Below are 16214 nucleotides of genomic sequence, written 5' to 3' on the forward strand. Positions count from 1 at the left end.
GTCAAGAAACGAATATGGCGTGCAGGCATGCTTTCAGAAGTCCCTACAGCATGACGTTTGCTCTGGGTTCAGTTTTAAAACAGCAGAGAGATGTTTCTAAACCCTGCTTTTTCTTAACTTCAGTAACAAACAATTATCCACCAGAGCAAACAGTACTGGGTCTTAGCCAAAAAATAATTACGAAGGGGTGATTTTCTGCTTTCCTGTGTACATGAGGAAAGCAAATGTTTATACTTTCCAAATTATCTACTCTAAATTTAACTACAGCATAAGATTGATAGGTCTGCTTATAATTAATGTTGTACCAGGTTGCTCAAAGATGAGAAATCTTTTTCTTAAAACGTTTTTTAAATTTACTGGGATAATGAATGCACTTCCCATTGGTTGGATACATAATTACTTCTACTCATACAACACTTGGTGGCACAGTTACTAACCTTGGTATTTCTGCGGAGACCCCGGAGAATCTTTATTGTTTTGTGATCATCGCTCTCATCTATGGAGTTGTCCTTCTGAGGTCCTCCATCGTCCTGGCTTGTCTTTGGCGGACCACCCGTCTCATCATCGCTGCCAAGAGAGAAGCTTGTCCTAAAACTGCTGAATTTTCCAAGCCGTTGGGACCTGTCTCTGTAAAGCTTAGGCTTTTCACCAAAAACGGATAGCTTCCTCCTGCGCTCCAGCGAGCTGCTGTCAGCTTCGCTGTCAGATCCGTTGCCCGCAGCACTTCCATTGGCGTGACCCTTGTTGGCGTTGCGGATGGTGACAATCTTGCCCTGCGTGCTGTCGATGGGGACAGAGTAAATATTCTCCTCTTCAGTAGGTCGAGGTTTGCACACAGCATCCATAGGCTCTGCGTAGTCCGAGGGGTCGTAGCCTCCGTCGCTCCCTGGAGCCCAGGTGACAGTTTGGGGCAAGACGGGTCTGTTAGAGGTGCCTTGCTGATCACCGTAGGGTCCTTTACGCACAGGCTTGGGCTTCACTTGTGGAGGCACCTTGTTATTTAGCTTGCTTTCAAATGTACCGATATCAGAAATGACAGAAAATCTATCACTCGATTCCAGGTCTGGCAGCTTGAAACTTCCCAGGTGGGAACTTAGACTACCACCCTCCCTAAGTGTAGGGTAAGGTGGCGATGGGTCAATATCATCCTCTGAGTCAACATGGATGTGAACTGGACTGGGGGACCCGCAGCTCTCATTGGTACATGCCTCAGCTGTATTATCGTACATGTGTGCGGCCTCAACAACAGTGCGCTTCTCCATCACCTCCTGTAAGAAGGAGTGGAAAAGGTCTATCTTATGAAGTCCTCCCACTACCCCACCATGTCCGCATATTATTGTGCTAAATCTGGCGCTGATTTCATGGGCCAGATCCTCTCCCTGACAGATTTGCTCCTTAGATGAATCAGAGTCTGACAACTCCATCTGACTCTCCCCTACTGCTAGCAACTGGACAGGCACAATGTCCTGGACCTCACAAAGGAAAGCACACATCGTCTCCATGGAGGCTTTACGGCGGGCAGAGTAAACTGCAATGTAGCCGTGGACCAGGCCTGTCTTTCGGAGGGAAAACGAGGAGTGGAAAGAGAGCAAAGACAGTTCAACGTTCTGTCTGTGACCCCCAATGACAAGATCCAAGAGAACGGATGTGCCGCTGCTGTGGCTTGATGTAGGACGACAATGCTGGGGCAAAAGGAAAGGTGCCAGTAGTTGATCTAAATCATATGTGTCCCCACACATCAGGCACATAACTATTCGGAGGTCTGCCTCATTGCCTTGCTGAGACTGAGAGTCTCTGTAAGCAGAGGATAAAGGAGGTAATGTAGGGGAGCCGGTCCCAATGTTTCTCCGAGTTTCTAAGAGGCCTCTCAGCATCTGGTTAAGCTGTTTCTCACTGACATTGCGGCCATAACCCTTACCTGGGGAGGCTGGGTCTAGGTAGGTGCATTGTAGCTTTGCAGCTACCTGCTGCCCTTGTTGTATTAGAGTCTGAGCCGTTTCTCCTCCGATATCCCCAATGGAACCAACACCACGCTTAGTGACCAGAAGTAGGGACAGTGGGAGTTGAGCTAAGCTGTTTTCCCTTTCTCTTCTGCCTATGGTTGACTCTCTAAGCTTTTCTAAACTCTCAACAACGTATGAGAGGGATTCCTTTGAATTGTACAAACAAAGGCATCCGTGTGGTGTGAAGGTAGGTGTGTGGAATGAGTTGACGGGCAGACGTACATTGCCTTCTATAGGACGAAGGGTTAACTCGTATATCTTGCCATCTACTACATACCTGTCATCACTAGTACATAATGCCCTGATCTCGTTAGCCATTTCTCTGGCTAGTCCGTCTTTCCCTAGGATGACCAGATTTATCCGTTCAGCCCTTCCACCTTCCAGTCTAGCGCTGTCTGATGACGCGTATCTGGTAGGAAATCTGGAAGCCAGTATCTGCTCAATTTTACTGTCAACACAGTGGGGGCTGTTGGGGCAAGTGTCCTTTGTAGGATGGTAAACAAAGTGTATGTGTTTCAGTACTAGAGCATCCCTTTCTGCCTGTAGCTTTTGTAGTGCTTTGAATCGCTGCTCCTCGCCCAGCACCTCCTGAATGGCTCCCATTTTCTCTTTACTTGGTTTTGCATCCACTTCTAACTCATAAAATAGCTCAGAGTATTCAAGAAGCAGTTCCTGAAAGTCTTCTTTGGCCCGGTCAATGATTTCCTTCTGATGTTTGTTGTAGATGTCTAAATATTCAGCCTCATCCAGCCACTGGTAGAAATCCTCATTCATGATGAAACTCCGAGCCTCTTCCCACGGTTTCCCTGGTGTGATGAAAGGAGAAACACTTAGCTTTTCTTTGAACTCCCATCTCATCTCGGCCCGTTTGCGCTCCTTCCTTAACTGATCCAAGTGGGTTTCATAGATGGTTTCAGCTGCGGGGGTCTCCAGCAGGTCCTGGGGGATTCGATCGTCATCCATTTTATCGATGTGTGGTGTCGTCTCCCAAGGTGTGTCATCCAAAACTATAAACCACTGAGAGAAATCTCTCTTTGTCTCCAAGACCTTCTGAACTCCAGACCAACTCAAGTGGTCTATCTCATCCAACTCTGGTATTAGCACAGACAGGGCCTGTGGTAGAGTATTTAGATAGGCCTTCCTGCGTTTCTCTATGTGCTCTTGTTTTAGTCTGTGAACATGCTGTTGGAAAAGCTTCTTGGCCTTCGGCGTTCCCTCGAGGAAAACATATTCCTTGTACTCAGGAGCTGTCTGCATGCGACGACTGACGACGGGCCATGTTTCGTTGTGGTTGTTCGCAATTCGGGTGACCAGCCACTCATATCGGTCTTTTGCTAAGGCGATCTGTTGGCTCTGCTGTTTCAGAGCCTCAAAGTATGGTATAATCTTGGGTTTTCCCCTGCTCTTATCTATGAGCTGAACCAGAGTAAGGAATGCCAGGTCAACATTGACATTAGAGCGGGCTGAAGTTTCAACTACCTGTAGGTTCTTCTTGGCAAGGGCAAAAGCATGAGAGTCTTTAATGTAGCGCTCAACTCCTTCATCACATTTGGTGAGAGCCAATACCACTGGCTTCTTCGTTTTGGCTAGTTGATTATACAGATTGCCAACAAACTTCATCTGATCCTCAAAGCTACGGTTCATACCCCTGCTGACATCAACACTGAGTAAGAAGCCGTCCACAATGAGCTTGCCTTCAGGCATTTGCTTTTGCTCAAAGTCCTGCTCTAGGCCCAACTGATCTGTGCAAAAGTACATCAGCTTTTCAGCTGAAGCCAGCTTGGTGGAAGCTGCCCTCTTGATGTAAGGCTGGAGTGCCGTGCTACGGTGTGGCTGGAATGTCTGGTCATCAATAAACTCTGTCTGCTCCACCACATTCATGCGGCACTCTTGCCCCTCTTCTATCGTCCTACCAGCTTCTCCCCAGTATAGAAAGTGGTCATTATTCACCACACGGCCTCCAAAGTCACTGGTGCTCAAAACGGAGGTGTGATCCAGGTAGAAGTCATCCGCACTCGGCCGAACAAAGCGGTTGCACAGGCAGGACTTGCCCACGCCACACTGGCCTTTTTCCTTTTCTGTGCCAGACAACCCCACCACGACCAGGTTGTAGATGGGAGCCCGGACATCTTGTTTTTTAGCCATCATTATCGTTGGCAGAAGCTCATCCTGCCATGCTGGCTGCAAGCTTTAGGGAGAGAAGGGGGCTGCCAGGGAAGCAGGGTTTCCATGCAAAATGGAGCTCAGTGAACTCTGGTCATGATCTGCAAGATATGAAGAAAGACAAAAGAAATACAGAAACTTAGTCTCCATAAAGCAAAAATCAAGAACATTCATTATTGGTAATCCAGTGTGTGTCTCGTTTAAATTCCCATTATGTGCCTAAATTCTGATATTAATGTTTAATCTCTGATCCTATTTTCTCTGTGAATGTTTCCTGAAAAGATTGAGGTCAGTGGCAAAGCTGGTGGAATGCAGCACGTTAACTTTGCCAAGCTTTAGTTCAGTGAAAGACACTTTCCCACCAGTTTTTTTTTAAACTCCACAGACTGGAGGGCTTTCTCAAAAGCCTGGCTGAAAAAAGTGTCACAATATAAACATTTTATATCGGTCGATATCAAAAATGATCGATTAAGAGTTTGCTTTAAGTATCTAAAATACTACCAAACTGGTGATGTGAACTTTTCTCTTTTATCCACAACTCCTTCCTGAACTGTTGAACTCTTTTTCTCCTTTCGCTCCAACCCCCTGGTGAAACATACTGAGTCATACTGTTGCGTATTCTGTGAATTGTGCAGACCCCGTTTGCCCTGAAATGCAGACAGTTGAGGTTTTATAGTACTTGCCTAAGTTTCTCCTGACAAATTCCTACAATCCGAATGGATACTAGGAAGTTGATGAGCTAGTTGTGTTTGTGTGAATGAGTATAGCATAGTATAAGGTGAATGAGTAAATGTATGTACGGTTTAGTGCTCTTGCAGCAGACAGACATGAATGTGCACAAAGGCCCCTACACACTTGTGGAAATTGGCAAACTAAGCTGCCTGCATCCCAAAATGAAAGACAGACACACACACACACACACACACACACACACACACACGCACACACACACACACGCACAAGCAGATGAAAGCAGATAAGTGTTCCACTGCTAAAGTTACTAATTGGCCAACTAGGGAGAGCCATCTGCATTTTAAAAAGCAGCATTGCCTATCGGTTCGCATGTCTTCATCAAAAACATGTTTTCCCATGTTTCTCATCCAATAGATCAGAGCTGAATAACATATTTATCTCAATTTGAGTAAGTAAACTGATGTATGGCAAGCAAAAAAAGGCATGCATTAGCAGAACTGTACACAGAGGCCTGATGGGAGGGAACGCTGAGGAAAATTTATTATAGATCATATCTAAAAAGAAATTAAGCGTTAAGGTTCGGGGATTAAGTTAATTGACAGACTCTCCATTAAGGGAACAATTAAAACTTTTCCTTAGCTGTAAGGCAGCCATGAAACCCCACCAATCAACGCAACATGAAAACTAACATTACTTATAAAAGGCAACACAGATAAAAAAAAAAAACTAAATGTTCTTACTGCTAGTCAAACAGTAAGAACATTGTGAATGTGCAAAGATGAACTTCAAAATCCAACACATCCAATGCAGATGGGAAAACAATGAAAGTAACCGAAGCAAGAAGTGCTCTACAGGAGGAGATCAAACAGCGAGAGACCTACTGTAACTCGCCAGCTGAACAATCTGTATATTCCTTTTTTGAATCTCATTTGAACAGGTGCTTATCAAGGTTCAAAGCTGGAAGTTTTCTTTTTAGAGCACTCCATCCCCTGCTCTTTATTCGTTTCCGTCCCAAGCGTGAAATAACATCACAGAATCCAGCGCTGGCATCAGCAGCTTAAAAGTGCACCTGTGTCCTGACCCAGACTTGTTCACATTACAAAGCAGATGGCCTCGACACAACTTATACTAAAGAAAAACATGAATATGAATATGGTCCACCATCTTAACAGGGCATGAATTTGGCCTGCTAATATTGTCCAGTCACTTATCTTGACTGGACAATATTTGCCAAATCTACAAAGCAAACATTCTCTAGATCAAGAATTTTCCATCAAACTTAGTCCTGGATCATTTTCATGCTTTAACTCTCAGATTAAACTTTTGTTGTTGTTGTTGTTGGATTTCGGTGTAGCTTGGAAATTAAAATCTTTTCTTCTCTCTTTTGACCAAAACAGAAACTATAAGGAATTATTAAACCCACCTTCACAAAAACCACAGCTCCACCTGACAAAAAGCCACCCCACATTGTAGCATTACCCCCAACATGTGGGTAAAGAATGGTGATGATAATCTTGTAAATTTTATTTGTGTTTTATCTGGATATTTCACAGTGTCCCCGTCTCCCTTTTTGGGATGTTTTGTGCGTTGGAAACCTACTAACTAATGCAACAGCATGGAGAATATAAGCAGTAATTCCCTCAGTGATACCTTCAGCCTCTCTGCAGCCTTGAGGTTTTAGTCACATCTTTTCATTAAGTTTGGAAAATTTGATAATTTTTGTGAAGTCAGTCATCCCGTATCTGCTATTTTTTTGCTGTCCTCACTGTTCTGTGGCAATATTGTGGATTTTTTTGTACCTTCTATTGACTGGAAACTGAACTTCATTGTATTTTACTCAGACTCACCGACTGACGGAAGATGTGCAAAGAGTTTCCACAAAGTGTTAAGTTTCAGAAATACGCATTCATGAAAATTAAAGCAGATTATAACAGCTTTTCTTCACGCGTTTGTTTATTTTCCCTTGAACGACACACAACACGGACAAGGTTGTGTTAGGTTAATGTATAGATTGTGCTTTCACCTTGCTGTGAGACTCTTCCTCATTAAAGCATTGCCAAGCACTCTAACCAACTGCTTCTCTAGCCTAACTACCCTGCTAGAAAGAAAAATGTTCGGAGTACGTCTGTGAACGTCGTCTAAAAGTCGAACGTCGAATGTTCGGACCATACGCATATATGCATTTCCTTCCCGGTTTATGCCAAGGAAAGTTATCAACAGGCAGCCTTCAGGACAGAATTCAATCATAAGTGATGTGAGGACTCAATGGTTTAGAAAACATCAGCGACAAATAAAAGGATATGAAATGCCTCATTAAATGCCACAGCGGAGCTAAATGGATGGAATCAGAGAATATAAAAGGACACGACGGCTGTATTAGATGGCTTTATTCAACAGAATAGCCACTGGAAGTCTGAGTGCAGCATTTCACAGACTAATTCGTCTGGGAAAAACATTCTCCTCCTCATAAAAATGACACAGAATGTGCTTAGCTAATCCAGCAGTCCTGTCACATCCAGGCAAACTGTCTCACAGTTCGCTCTGAAGTCTGGTGTCTGGCACGGATGTGCAGCCACATACCGGTGTCTTCAGGCCTTGGAGTGTAGAGGAGAGGAGGCAGGGATAGATTGGGACTCTGCCTCTGACTATGAAACATGTCAGAGGCAAGCACAAAAGGAGAAAGAGAGACGGGGAGGGGAAAGAGGAAGAACTGCAGGAAAGAGAGGAAGGCACTGGTAAAGTCAACACAGGGTGGGGAAGTCAGGGCAAACACCGAGAGGATGGGGGTACAGAGAAGAATGGATATGGAGGAAGGGGAGAGAGGTCGGTGGTCTGGGTCAGGCGAGCTGCGTACCGGAGTTCCCCTGAGGGAAGATGGGCAGGGAGTGGCGAAGCGCTCGATGAGTTCGCATCAGCCAGCATTTGTCGAACAGTGAACGTTATACTACAGGCAAAAACGCCCCACCTGATTTCAGTCTAGCCTTTCCCTACCGCGGTTTTACAAAACAGTCTGTTTCAAACGGGTAAATCGCAGTGTGAGCCTATCATCGAAGCCCCTTTCTAGGTCATTGGCTTTCTCAAGGATAAGAGTAGCCAAGGAAGACAGAATGCATCTGTGGGGTGTTTGAGTGCAGCCTGGAGCCAACGCTTGGGTGGCAGGGTGTGAAGTTCATCATTACACATGCCCGTTCTCTCCTGACGGAGAGAACGGGCGGCCGTCGTGGGGTAGCTGAATTCCTTTTATTATAGAGTCTTAAGAGTTAGCGAAGGCGCGTTGCACAGAAGGTTGACGTCAGGGGCAGGCTTGATTTTGAGCTTTTATTGTGTTGCTCTGACGGCGGACTGGATGAGAGAGTCATGATATCAAAGGAAAAGAAAACCCAAGTTAAGCATAGTGGTTCAAAAGGAAGCTAGTAGTGTCTTAAATAACTTAAACACAGGTCAGTGTATTAAAAATAGGACCATCGGTTTGGACAGTCATCCATTGCTAGAAGTCATACTTAGACATATTTATCATGTTATGCCTCTGAAAATAATCCTTGCAAAAGTAACAGAAATTTTACATAAATGTGAATTCTGTCAAGTCTCTTTTGAACGCAGCACTGCAATTCTAATTCTCAGATATCCCAACTTTTTACCAGCCCTGAACGCATCATCCCATGCAGGATGAGAGTCTCGAAAGGTGAAAGCACGGGCAGGATGATCCGTCCGCAGTTTGCGATTCGTGCATTACTGCTTCTGCCGCTTGAAAAGCATACATTTGAGATTCTGCTTACATGTATGTGGGCAGAATCTCGGAGATACGGATTTACACGTTGTTTTATTTGTGAATTATGTTGTACACATGCAGATCTTGTCGAACGCTTTGTGAATCTTTTCGAGAGTAATTTAGCTCCATAGACAAGAGTTTTTCTGCACCCTTTATACCAGAAAAGAGTCTTATTTTGTCGCAACAATTTTTGTACAAAAACAAAAAGGTCCCGGTAGGAATCCAGAGTATTAATGATGTCGGCGTAGGAAGAAAATCTCCCTTTATTCCCAGTGAGGTACAAGAGTGACCAACCCTCTTTGTTTGTGTTAAAAAATAATAATCACCTCCCCCACTGCATGACGTAAGTCCTTAGTCAATTGTACATCCATTCTGCTCCCCCTTAATATTTTTCAAACATTATCCTCATCATATGGATTTCCCATCCCCATGTTTAATTTCCCCCCCCCCCCGCTCCATTCTTACTCATCTCTACTTGCATGCCCCTTTTCCCCCCCTTCTCTCTGGAGACTTGCAGTCCATTAGTAAGACACGAGGGTCCTAAGCGAGGCATTGGGGCTCTGGCTGGGTGGGGGTTGTTTTTTTCTTCTTTTTTTAAAGAACTGATTCCACTTCCTGCTCAAACTGTGATCTCCCACTGGACGAGCAGATGAACAGAAAAATAAAGAGGGCATGAAAAACACAACTTGGACTCTTAGAAAAGAGCGAAGACATGTTGGTTACACAGAAACGACTTGCAGCAGTCCTCTGCGGAGGAGCGCAGTCCCTTCAGTTATTTATCTTTTCCGCAAATGCCGCACATCTACGCCACTCACCAAACAGGAAACACAAATTTCCTCCCCCATTTCCATTTCTTGTAAAAACTCATCAGGAGAAGAAAAATAAACACTAAAAAAATCAAACGGCTGCTAACCCGTTTCGCATGTGGCCGGGCAAACGAAATGAAGCAAACAAACCACACGAGCATGTCACACCGTGACGTTTTTATACCGAAATGTGACCACAGAACTCCAGGGAAGCCAAAATCACATGGCTTTCCTAGACTAGTTATCAATATCAGAGGAGTCCTGAGGTTTTTAAAGAATAATGGCTTAAAAAACAAAAACACAAACACAAACACCCTGTAATCATTTCTGCAGTTTAGGCATTTTCATGAGAAGCCAGAGAAAGTGCTACAGGGAGTTTTCTTTTCTAGTTACATGCAGCATAAAGTAATACATCACTTTCCCTTCCCCCACTTGTTGCTGAGCACTGCCAGCCTGCTCGCTGGAAGAGGCCTGCTTTATTTTTCCATGCACATGTTGCCTCTACCTGAAATATTAGTCTGAATAATTTCATAGATAATATCAGTTTGTGCTACTATATAAAGATCAGAGACAAAAGGTGCCATATGTTGCACAAAGCACTTCAAATGTACCGTATTGAGCAGCTTTTTAAAATTTTTTATATATATTACAATAACAAGAAAGTATGCCTTATTACAATAAGTAGTGGCTTGTATTATTTTAGCAGCAGTAAGAATAAATGTTGGTCCTCTTAGAAATAAACAAACATCTTAGTTTGTGTTTTATATTTCTGTGTAAATAAGGTAATGCAACATCATGTAACTTTGTCATTATTGTGGGTATAGACGCTTGTCTAACCAAAATGTTCGAAATGAAAGTAAACTGATGCAAAAGTACATAAAATGAAAAAAGTAATGCACAAAAATCAGTAAAAATATTCTAATCTCCAATCAACCTGTTATCCTATTTCCTATTGAGCTGCTTACTGTGATTATAGACAGGCTGTAGATTAGTTGATGCTATTTACATCTTTCCACTTAGAGAGTCAGAAGTGCATTTGAGGCGATAACATGATGAGAAAGCAATGGGAAGAAACGCTCACCAAAAAAAAAAAAAAAAAAAAAAAAAAAAATCGCTATGGCTACCGATTTGTGGTGCAAATTTGCAATACTGATGTGAACAAGAATCCTTTCCACAGAAACAAACAACTCCAAATGTTGACTTTCTCTCTTGCACCCGTTTCATACATACTTTTATTGCAATCTGTTAGAAGTTATTCTGCTATCGTTCTCCAGACTTATACATTGTGACAATGAGACATTTCTGATGCTTCAGAATCTCTCTGTGACTTTTGCCGTTAGATGCAACCGAGAAAATGTCAAGGAACGTCTTCTGGAACAGCTGAACAAGGCATTTTAACAGGGGAACGCAGAAGTTTTATATCCACTGTGGCTTTAAGTCAGCACAGTGATCTAGCGCTGCACCATACCCCCAGCTACATGTCCAGTTTCCTTTGACAAGGTCTGCAGATTCAAAGGCTCAGCACCCCCAACCAACAAGAGAAGTCTAGGAATAGAGAGCAAGGAAAAATACAGGATAGCAGCACAAAAAATACAAGAAGGTCAGCAAGAAATAAACTCACACTGAAATGGCAAGATATAAAACCGACATTGCAGATAAAACTGTATTCATAATCCTATCTGTATTTCACAAAGACTAAAACTGAAACATAAAATAGAAAAAAAAAATGAGAAAAGGGCAAAGATTAAGTTGAATAATAAAGTTATTCTGAGAGAAAGAATAGACTTTGTGGAGAGCTCAAGCAGTGAAAAAACAACAAAACACAGCAGAATACGTTTCTGACAGCACGGTTCAATATCATGTGCTAGAAATATGAACGATGACGCGCATTATATATTCCAAACTACTGCTAAAAAAAAATAAAAATCCATATTGAAATCAGGTACCAAAACATGGCTGAGGTGCACAAGCATTCATGTTGTGGCAGCTTCTTGTTTAAAGGCCATTTCTCCCCAATCTGACAGGAAGTCAAGTGAAACTGACTGGATCTCTGCAAACTGCGACAGAAGCACACAAATTTTGACAGCTGGAAGTATTTTTCAATTTTTCCTTTTTTTATGCCAGCTCGATTTGCAGACTTACCACAGAGACGACAAAAATCTGACCTAAAGACGGGGAGTTTTCGGTAGCAACCTTCACCATCTGTGAAGATACAGTGCTGTACATGGAAACACTTGTTCCGGCTTTACCAGTTCATCAGGCCATGCTATATAAACAACTACAACTGTTGTCTTGCATGTTCAGAAAGAAAGACAAGCCTGTGCTTTCCTCTGGCACAAAAGCTCATCTGTGGACCCACACTCTCTCTCTCCCTACTTCTTAATTCCCTCTGCCAGGCTTGAGCTGTCTTTCTCCTCATTTCTTTCAATGCCACCGGCCTTTTGCGCAATTCCGCCGTCGTTTCTTTCCATCTTTGTCCGCGCACGTCGCTGCCGTGCTTCTCTGTCTCCTCCTGCTGCGTTAATACCCAACCTTGCAGCAAGGCTCCTGTCGGAGCAACAAGACAGTCTGCTGGTGATATTTGCATACATCTGATCTGTGCTGCTAGGCTTGTCTACATCAGCACAACTGTATACACACGTTCAGCCATCCAGTGTGGCTTTCTCGTCCCCGGAGCAAAAATCCGATACAACACCACAAACAAACGGTTATATGACACACGGGTACATGCAAATCTGCCAAACCCCCTCACTGGGTTGCATTAAAAGGTGCACAGGGGACAAGCTGGAGTAATGCACACGGACAAATCCTGCACAGCCAGCGCTTTCGGGGTCGTATAGTGGTATTCTGCACAGGTGAGGGTTTCACCTTGGCTCACAATATTCCTACTGACTCTCACTCCAGTTTTGATTGCTTGTTGACCTGATTTGACAGCGTTTCAGCTTTCCTCTGCATCCTCGCTGTCCTTGTGTGATAATATCATGGCACCTGTTTAAAAAAAACGTTGTTTTATTTAACATAAACTCACTGGTTACACTTCCCAACTGTGCTTGAGGGATTTTTCCCATACAAGTATCTCTTACAGACTGGTGTCCAGAGAACAATGAGCCGACTGGTTCAAGATAAATGCCAGCCATTACACAAAGGTGTGCAGAACCTTACTGCTGACGGTACAACACATTGAACAGTGAGGCAGACGGGGTGCAGCGGTCTATTTCAGTATCATTTAAACTCCGTACTCTGCCCGAGTATTGCCGGATACCATTTCCATCCCTTTATAGTCAGTGAACTAAATTTCAGTTTGATGAAAAAGATTTCTAAGGAATGTTTTGAAAAAAGTTTTGAAGGCCCCGACAAATAATGCTATCCGCACTTATTGACACTGTTGTGAAAGAAAGACGTTTTAAGAGCCTCAAAATAAATTAATCTTTTCTTTTTGGCACCATTAATTCTTTGTGCTGCTCCTGCTTGCGAATAGAAAAGGACTTGGTCTTAAACCATTTCACAAGGTTGGATCGTACAGAGAGTGGGATTATTGACCAGTCCAGAAGAACGGACCCAGGACTTTGTGCAATCCAGAGATTGAACAAAGTCAGTCTGTGGGTTTTCGTTAAACTGTTTTTGGGATTTGTGGTTACAGTAGAAGGTCAATTTAGTGGCTGGTGAGCTTTACCTCTGCTGATTTTGCTAAACGTTGTTGATTCACGTTATCTTGCTAATGCACCACAAAATGGCAAATTTTTTGTTTATCTTCTGATGGAAGCAACCAGATTTTTATTTTTATTTTTTAAGAAAATCTGATTAATCTGAAAGAAAAATGTATTTATTAACAATAATAATAACAAAAAAATCCTTAAAATACACCTGTAACAGTAACTAAGTGTTGAATATGTGTGAGTTGCACCACCTCCCCAGAACTACGGTTTTGCACAGGCAATCGAAAGCGCCGCCCATCCGAAGTCAGATCTCAATAGCGGGTCACATGCTGCCATTACATTCAATTAAATCGTCGTTATTAACCCATTTCCACCAAAGCACTCATCCTTAGCTGTAGTGAATGTCTAATAGACATGCTGGGTGTGTTATCCAGATGGTGAACAAGACAGGAAAGCTGTGCACACTTAGAACCAATTCTGATGCCATCAGAGTTTAATTTTCATCACTTTATCTGCTGCTGGGAAGATAAACTGACTGCCAGATGAAAACTGCAGCAGAGTCTTGATTGAAACGTCCACACAGACTTGGTTGTTCCATTCCATGATTAAAATGTGCGCCGCATAGCTCGCACAAATCTTTTGCATTGTTTCCTTCCTGCTAGAGGAAAGAGAAGGAAGCTAAGAAAATGGTATGAGATGACGCAAAGAAGAAAAAATCAAAATGTTTTCTTCTGGTAAAAAGGCTCTTTTTATTTTTGAGTTTGAACAAGTAAATATCAAAGTTGTGAAGTAAAATAAGTTCAAAAATACTTTTGTATGTGACATGTCATGTACAATTCAGTAAGAAAATGCAAACAAAATACAGTTTTTTGGGGAGGAAAAGCTGCAAAAGCTACAATGTTGAAATGGAGAAAAAAAAAAAATCCAGTCAGTACGTTGGTAATAGTTCTCATTCTGCCAAGCAAAATTGATAAAATCAATCTTTGAGGAGATTTCTTGTCCACGGCTCTCTTCAGATGACTTAAAATATACTCTGCCGCACTCAGTTCTGGACGTTACCTTTGGTTTTCTTTCAGTAAAGTCTTTTGTTGGTTTGGAAATATCCTCGCACTCACTGAGACACCGAAGAATAAAATCACTGCTCTTCAGCTTCCTAGCAGATGGGCTGAATCTGGACGGTGTCTGGAACTGTTCACGACTTCACCCGCCTAAAACGAAGAACACTTCTCCGTCTTACGTAGCCTCCTTATTACGAAGCCAGTCAAACCAGGCGCACCGCTGACGTTTTGTGTCAAATATGCTGGAAATTCCTGTAACTTCCTTATCTGGTGCTGCTGACTTGTTGGCCTCAATTATTAATTTCCGTCTAATTTGGAGAACTGTCCAGGTGTCCTGGCATTTTAACGTGTGGGGACTTTAGAGATCCACAGTTAGGTATGTCACTATAAACAATAAATCAAAATGAAATGAAAATTTAAATGAGCTCAATAATTGTCATTTGCATGACTCATCGTTTCTCTTTTCTCTCTCTTTCGACCAAAAACTGGATGACAAAGGTCTTCAGTCTGGTGCATCGGTCTCAACCAGCTCTTTTTTGAGTTAATTTTATTGACAGATTTCATAATTTATTTTATTTGTCATTTCTGTTGCTTGGTTCATATTTTGGAAATGTCTTCCAGTGTTAAAAGTTCATTGGATTTTAACGTCTAATGAACTTTGAGAGAGTGTTCTTGCATTATTATGCCATTACCATTGTACGACTTTAAAATATTCTCAAATCAGCAATATTATTGTTTATCGCGATAACTTCCGGGACAATTTATCGTCAAGGAAAATTTGCTATTGTGACAGGCCTCTCCACGGTATAGCTACGTCACAACTGTGCTTCGCAGATGCTGTGCTACTCAGTAGGAAGAGTATTTCTCTGCTTTCAGAAATGCCTCTAAGAATAAGTTCTTGATTAAGCATCATTAGCTTTAATGCCAGCAACACAGTCAGTCTGTTTAATGCCGTCTACATAACCATTAACGATCTGAAGCTTAGCATCTGCCATATATTAGAGGAAATTAATGTTGAAGCACCACAATAATGCTCGCTCCTTATTAAAATTAAGCGTATAAGGGTAGTGCTGCAAAACTCTTTCCATCTGGAATAATAACCTGCAGCCTTTGTGTGTAGTGTAATTATGTGACAAGATGCCCGAAGGGAGATCTTATATCAACCAGAGATCAACCCAAACTGTTACCAAGTGACAGATGGGGTTCACACACACACGCACGCACACACACACACACACACACACGCACGCACGCACACACACACACACACACACACGCACGCACACACACACCTAACACCTACACCATATGTTCCAACAAAGATCCAGCACGTTCACAACGTACACATGCCCTCTCACTCATCTGCTCTCTGCTTAAATTGTGAAAGTTTAAATAGAATGGTTTAATCTGGTCTCCGCCGAGAGAAATATTCACGCACCAGCGAATCCTGAGACCAATTAAAACTGAAAACGACAAAAATGCACGAGAGTGAGCTGATAGGGAAGAAGGAGAAGAAGAAGACGCCGTCGAGAGGGTTCTACAAAATTCTCTAAGTGTCGACTGCAACCATAAAAAAAATAGAAGAAAAAACTAAAAATGTCAAAGATGCCAGAAGAGGGTCATCGCTGAGGAACTGTGCATGCCCAGCAGTATGTGGTCCGTTCTCATCATGCTCTCGCGCGTGGAGCTGAGGTGCTAATGGCCAGGCCTGGTTGGGAGCATCTTTGTAAGCGTCATCGCGCCCTGCCAGCAGCAAAACAAGAAACTAGTCAATAAGCGTCACTTCCAATTGCATCTCCAGTCAATCCTGCCTGTCCGTCTCTGCTCAGTGAAAGGCTAATAAAGCAGCCAGCAGTAATAAAAAGGTATGCCTGGACACAGCGCTGCGAGACGCTTCTGACAGGCTTTCTGTAATTAAAGGCGCAGCTCTGTCTCAAACAACTGGAGAAAGAACATCCCAATACCGGCTTTGTATGTGTAATTATTTTCCCCCATTGACTTGGACCTCTTTTGTTGTGCTTTACCAACTGATTGAGCTATTGACGGGCGACAAATTTCTCATTGTG

At 42.8% G+C, this 16214-nt stretch overlaps 1 protein-coding gene across 1 annotated transcript in view; it reads right to left on the minus strand.

Annotated features, from left to right (window-relative positions):
* The window catches only part of arhgap35a (Rho GTPase activating protein 35a), a 75679-nt gene that overhangs the window by 25156 nt on the left and 34309 nt on the right, over positions 1–16214 (minus strand). The window contains exon 2 of the mRNA XM_015013879.2: positions 438–4267. Coding sequence (XP_014869365.2) covers positions 438–4151 — 3714 coding nt within the window. The 5' untranslated portion in view covers positions 4152–4267. The remainder of the gene's footprint in view (positions 1–437; positions 4268–16214) is intronic.

The sequence above is a fragment of the Poecilia mexicana genome, unplaced genomic scaffold (genome assembly GCF_051168715.1).
Source record: "Poecilia mexicana isolate PSO_F unplaced genomic scaffold, ASM5116871v1 scaffold_13, whole genome shotgun sequence".
NCBI classification, from domain to species: Eukaryota; Metazoa; Chordata; class Actinopteri; order Cyprinodontiformes; family Poeciliidae; genus Poecilia; species Poecilia mexicana.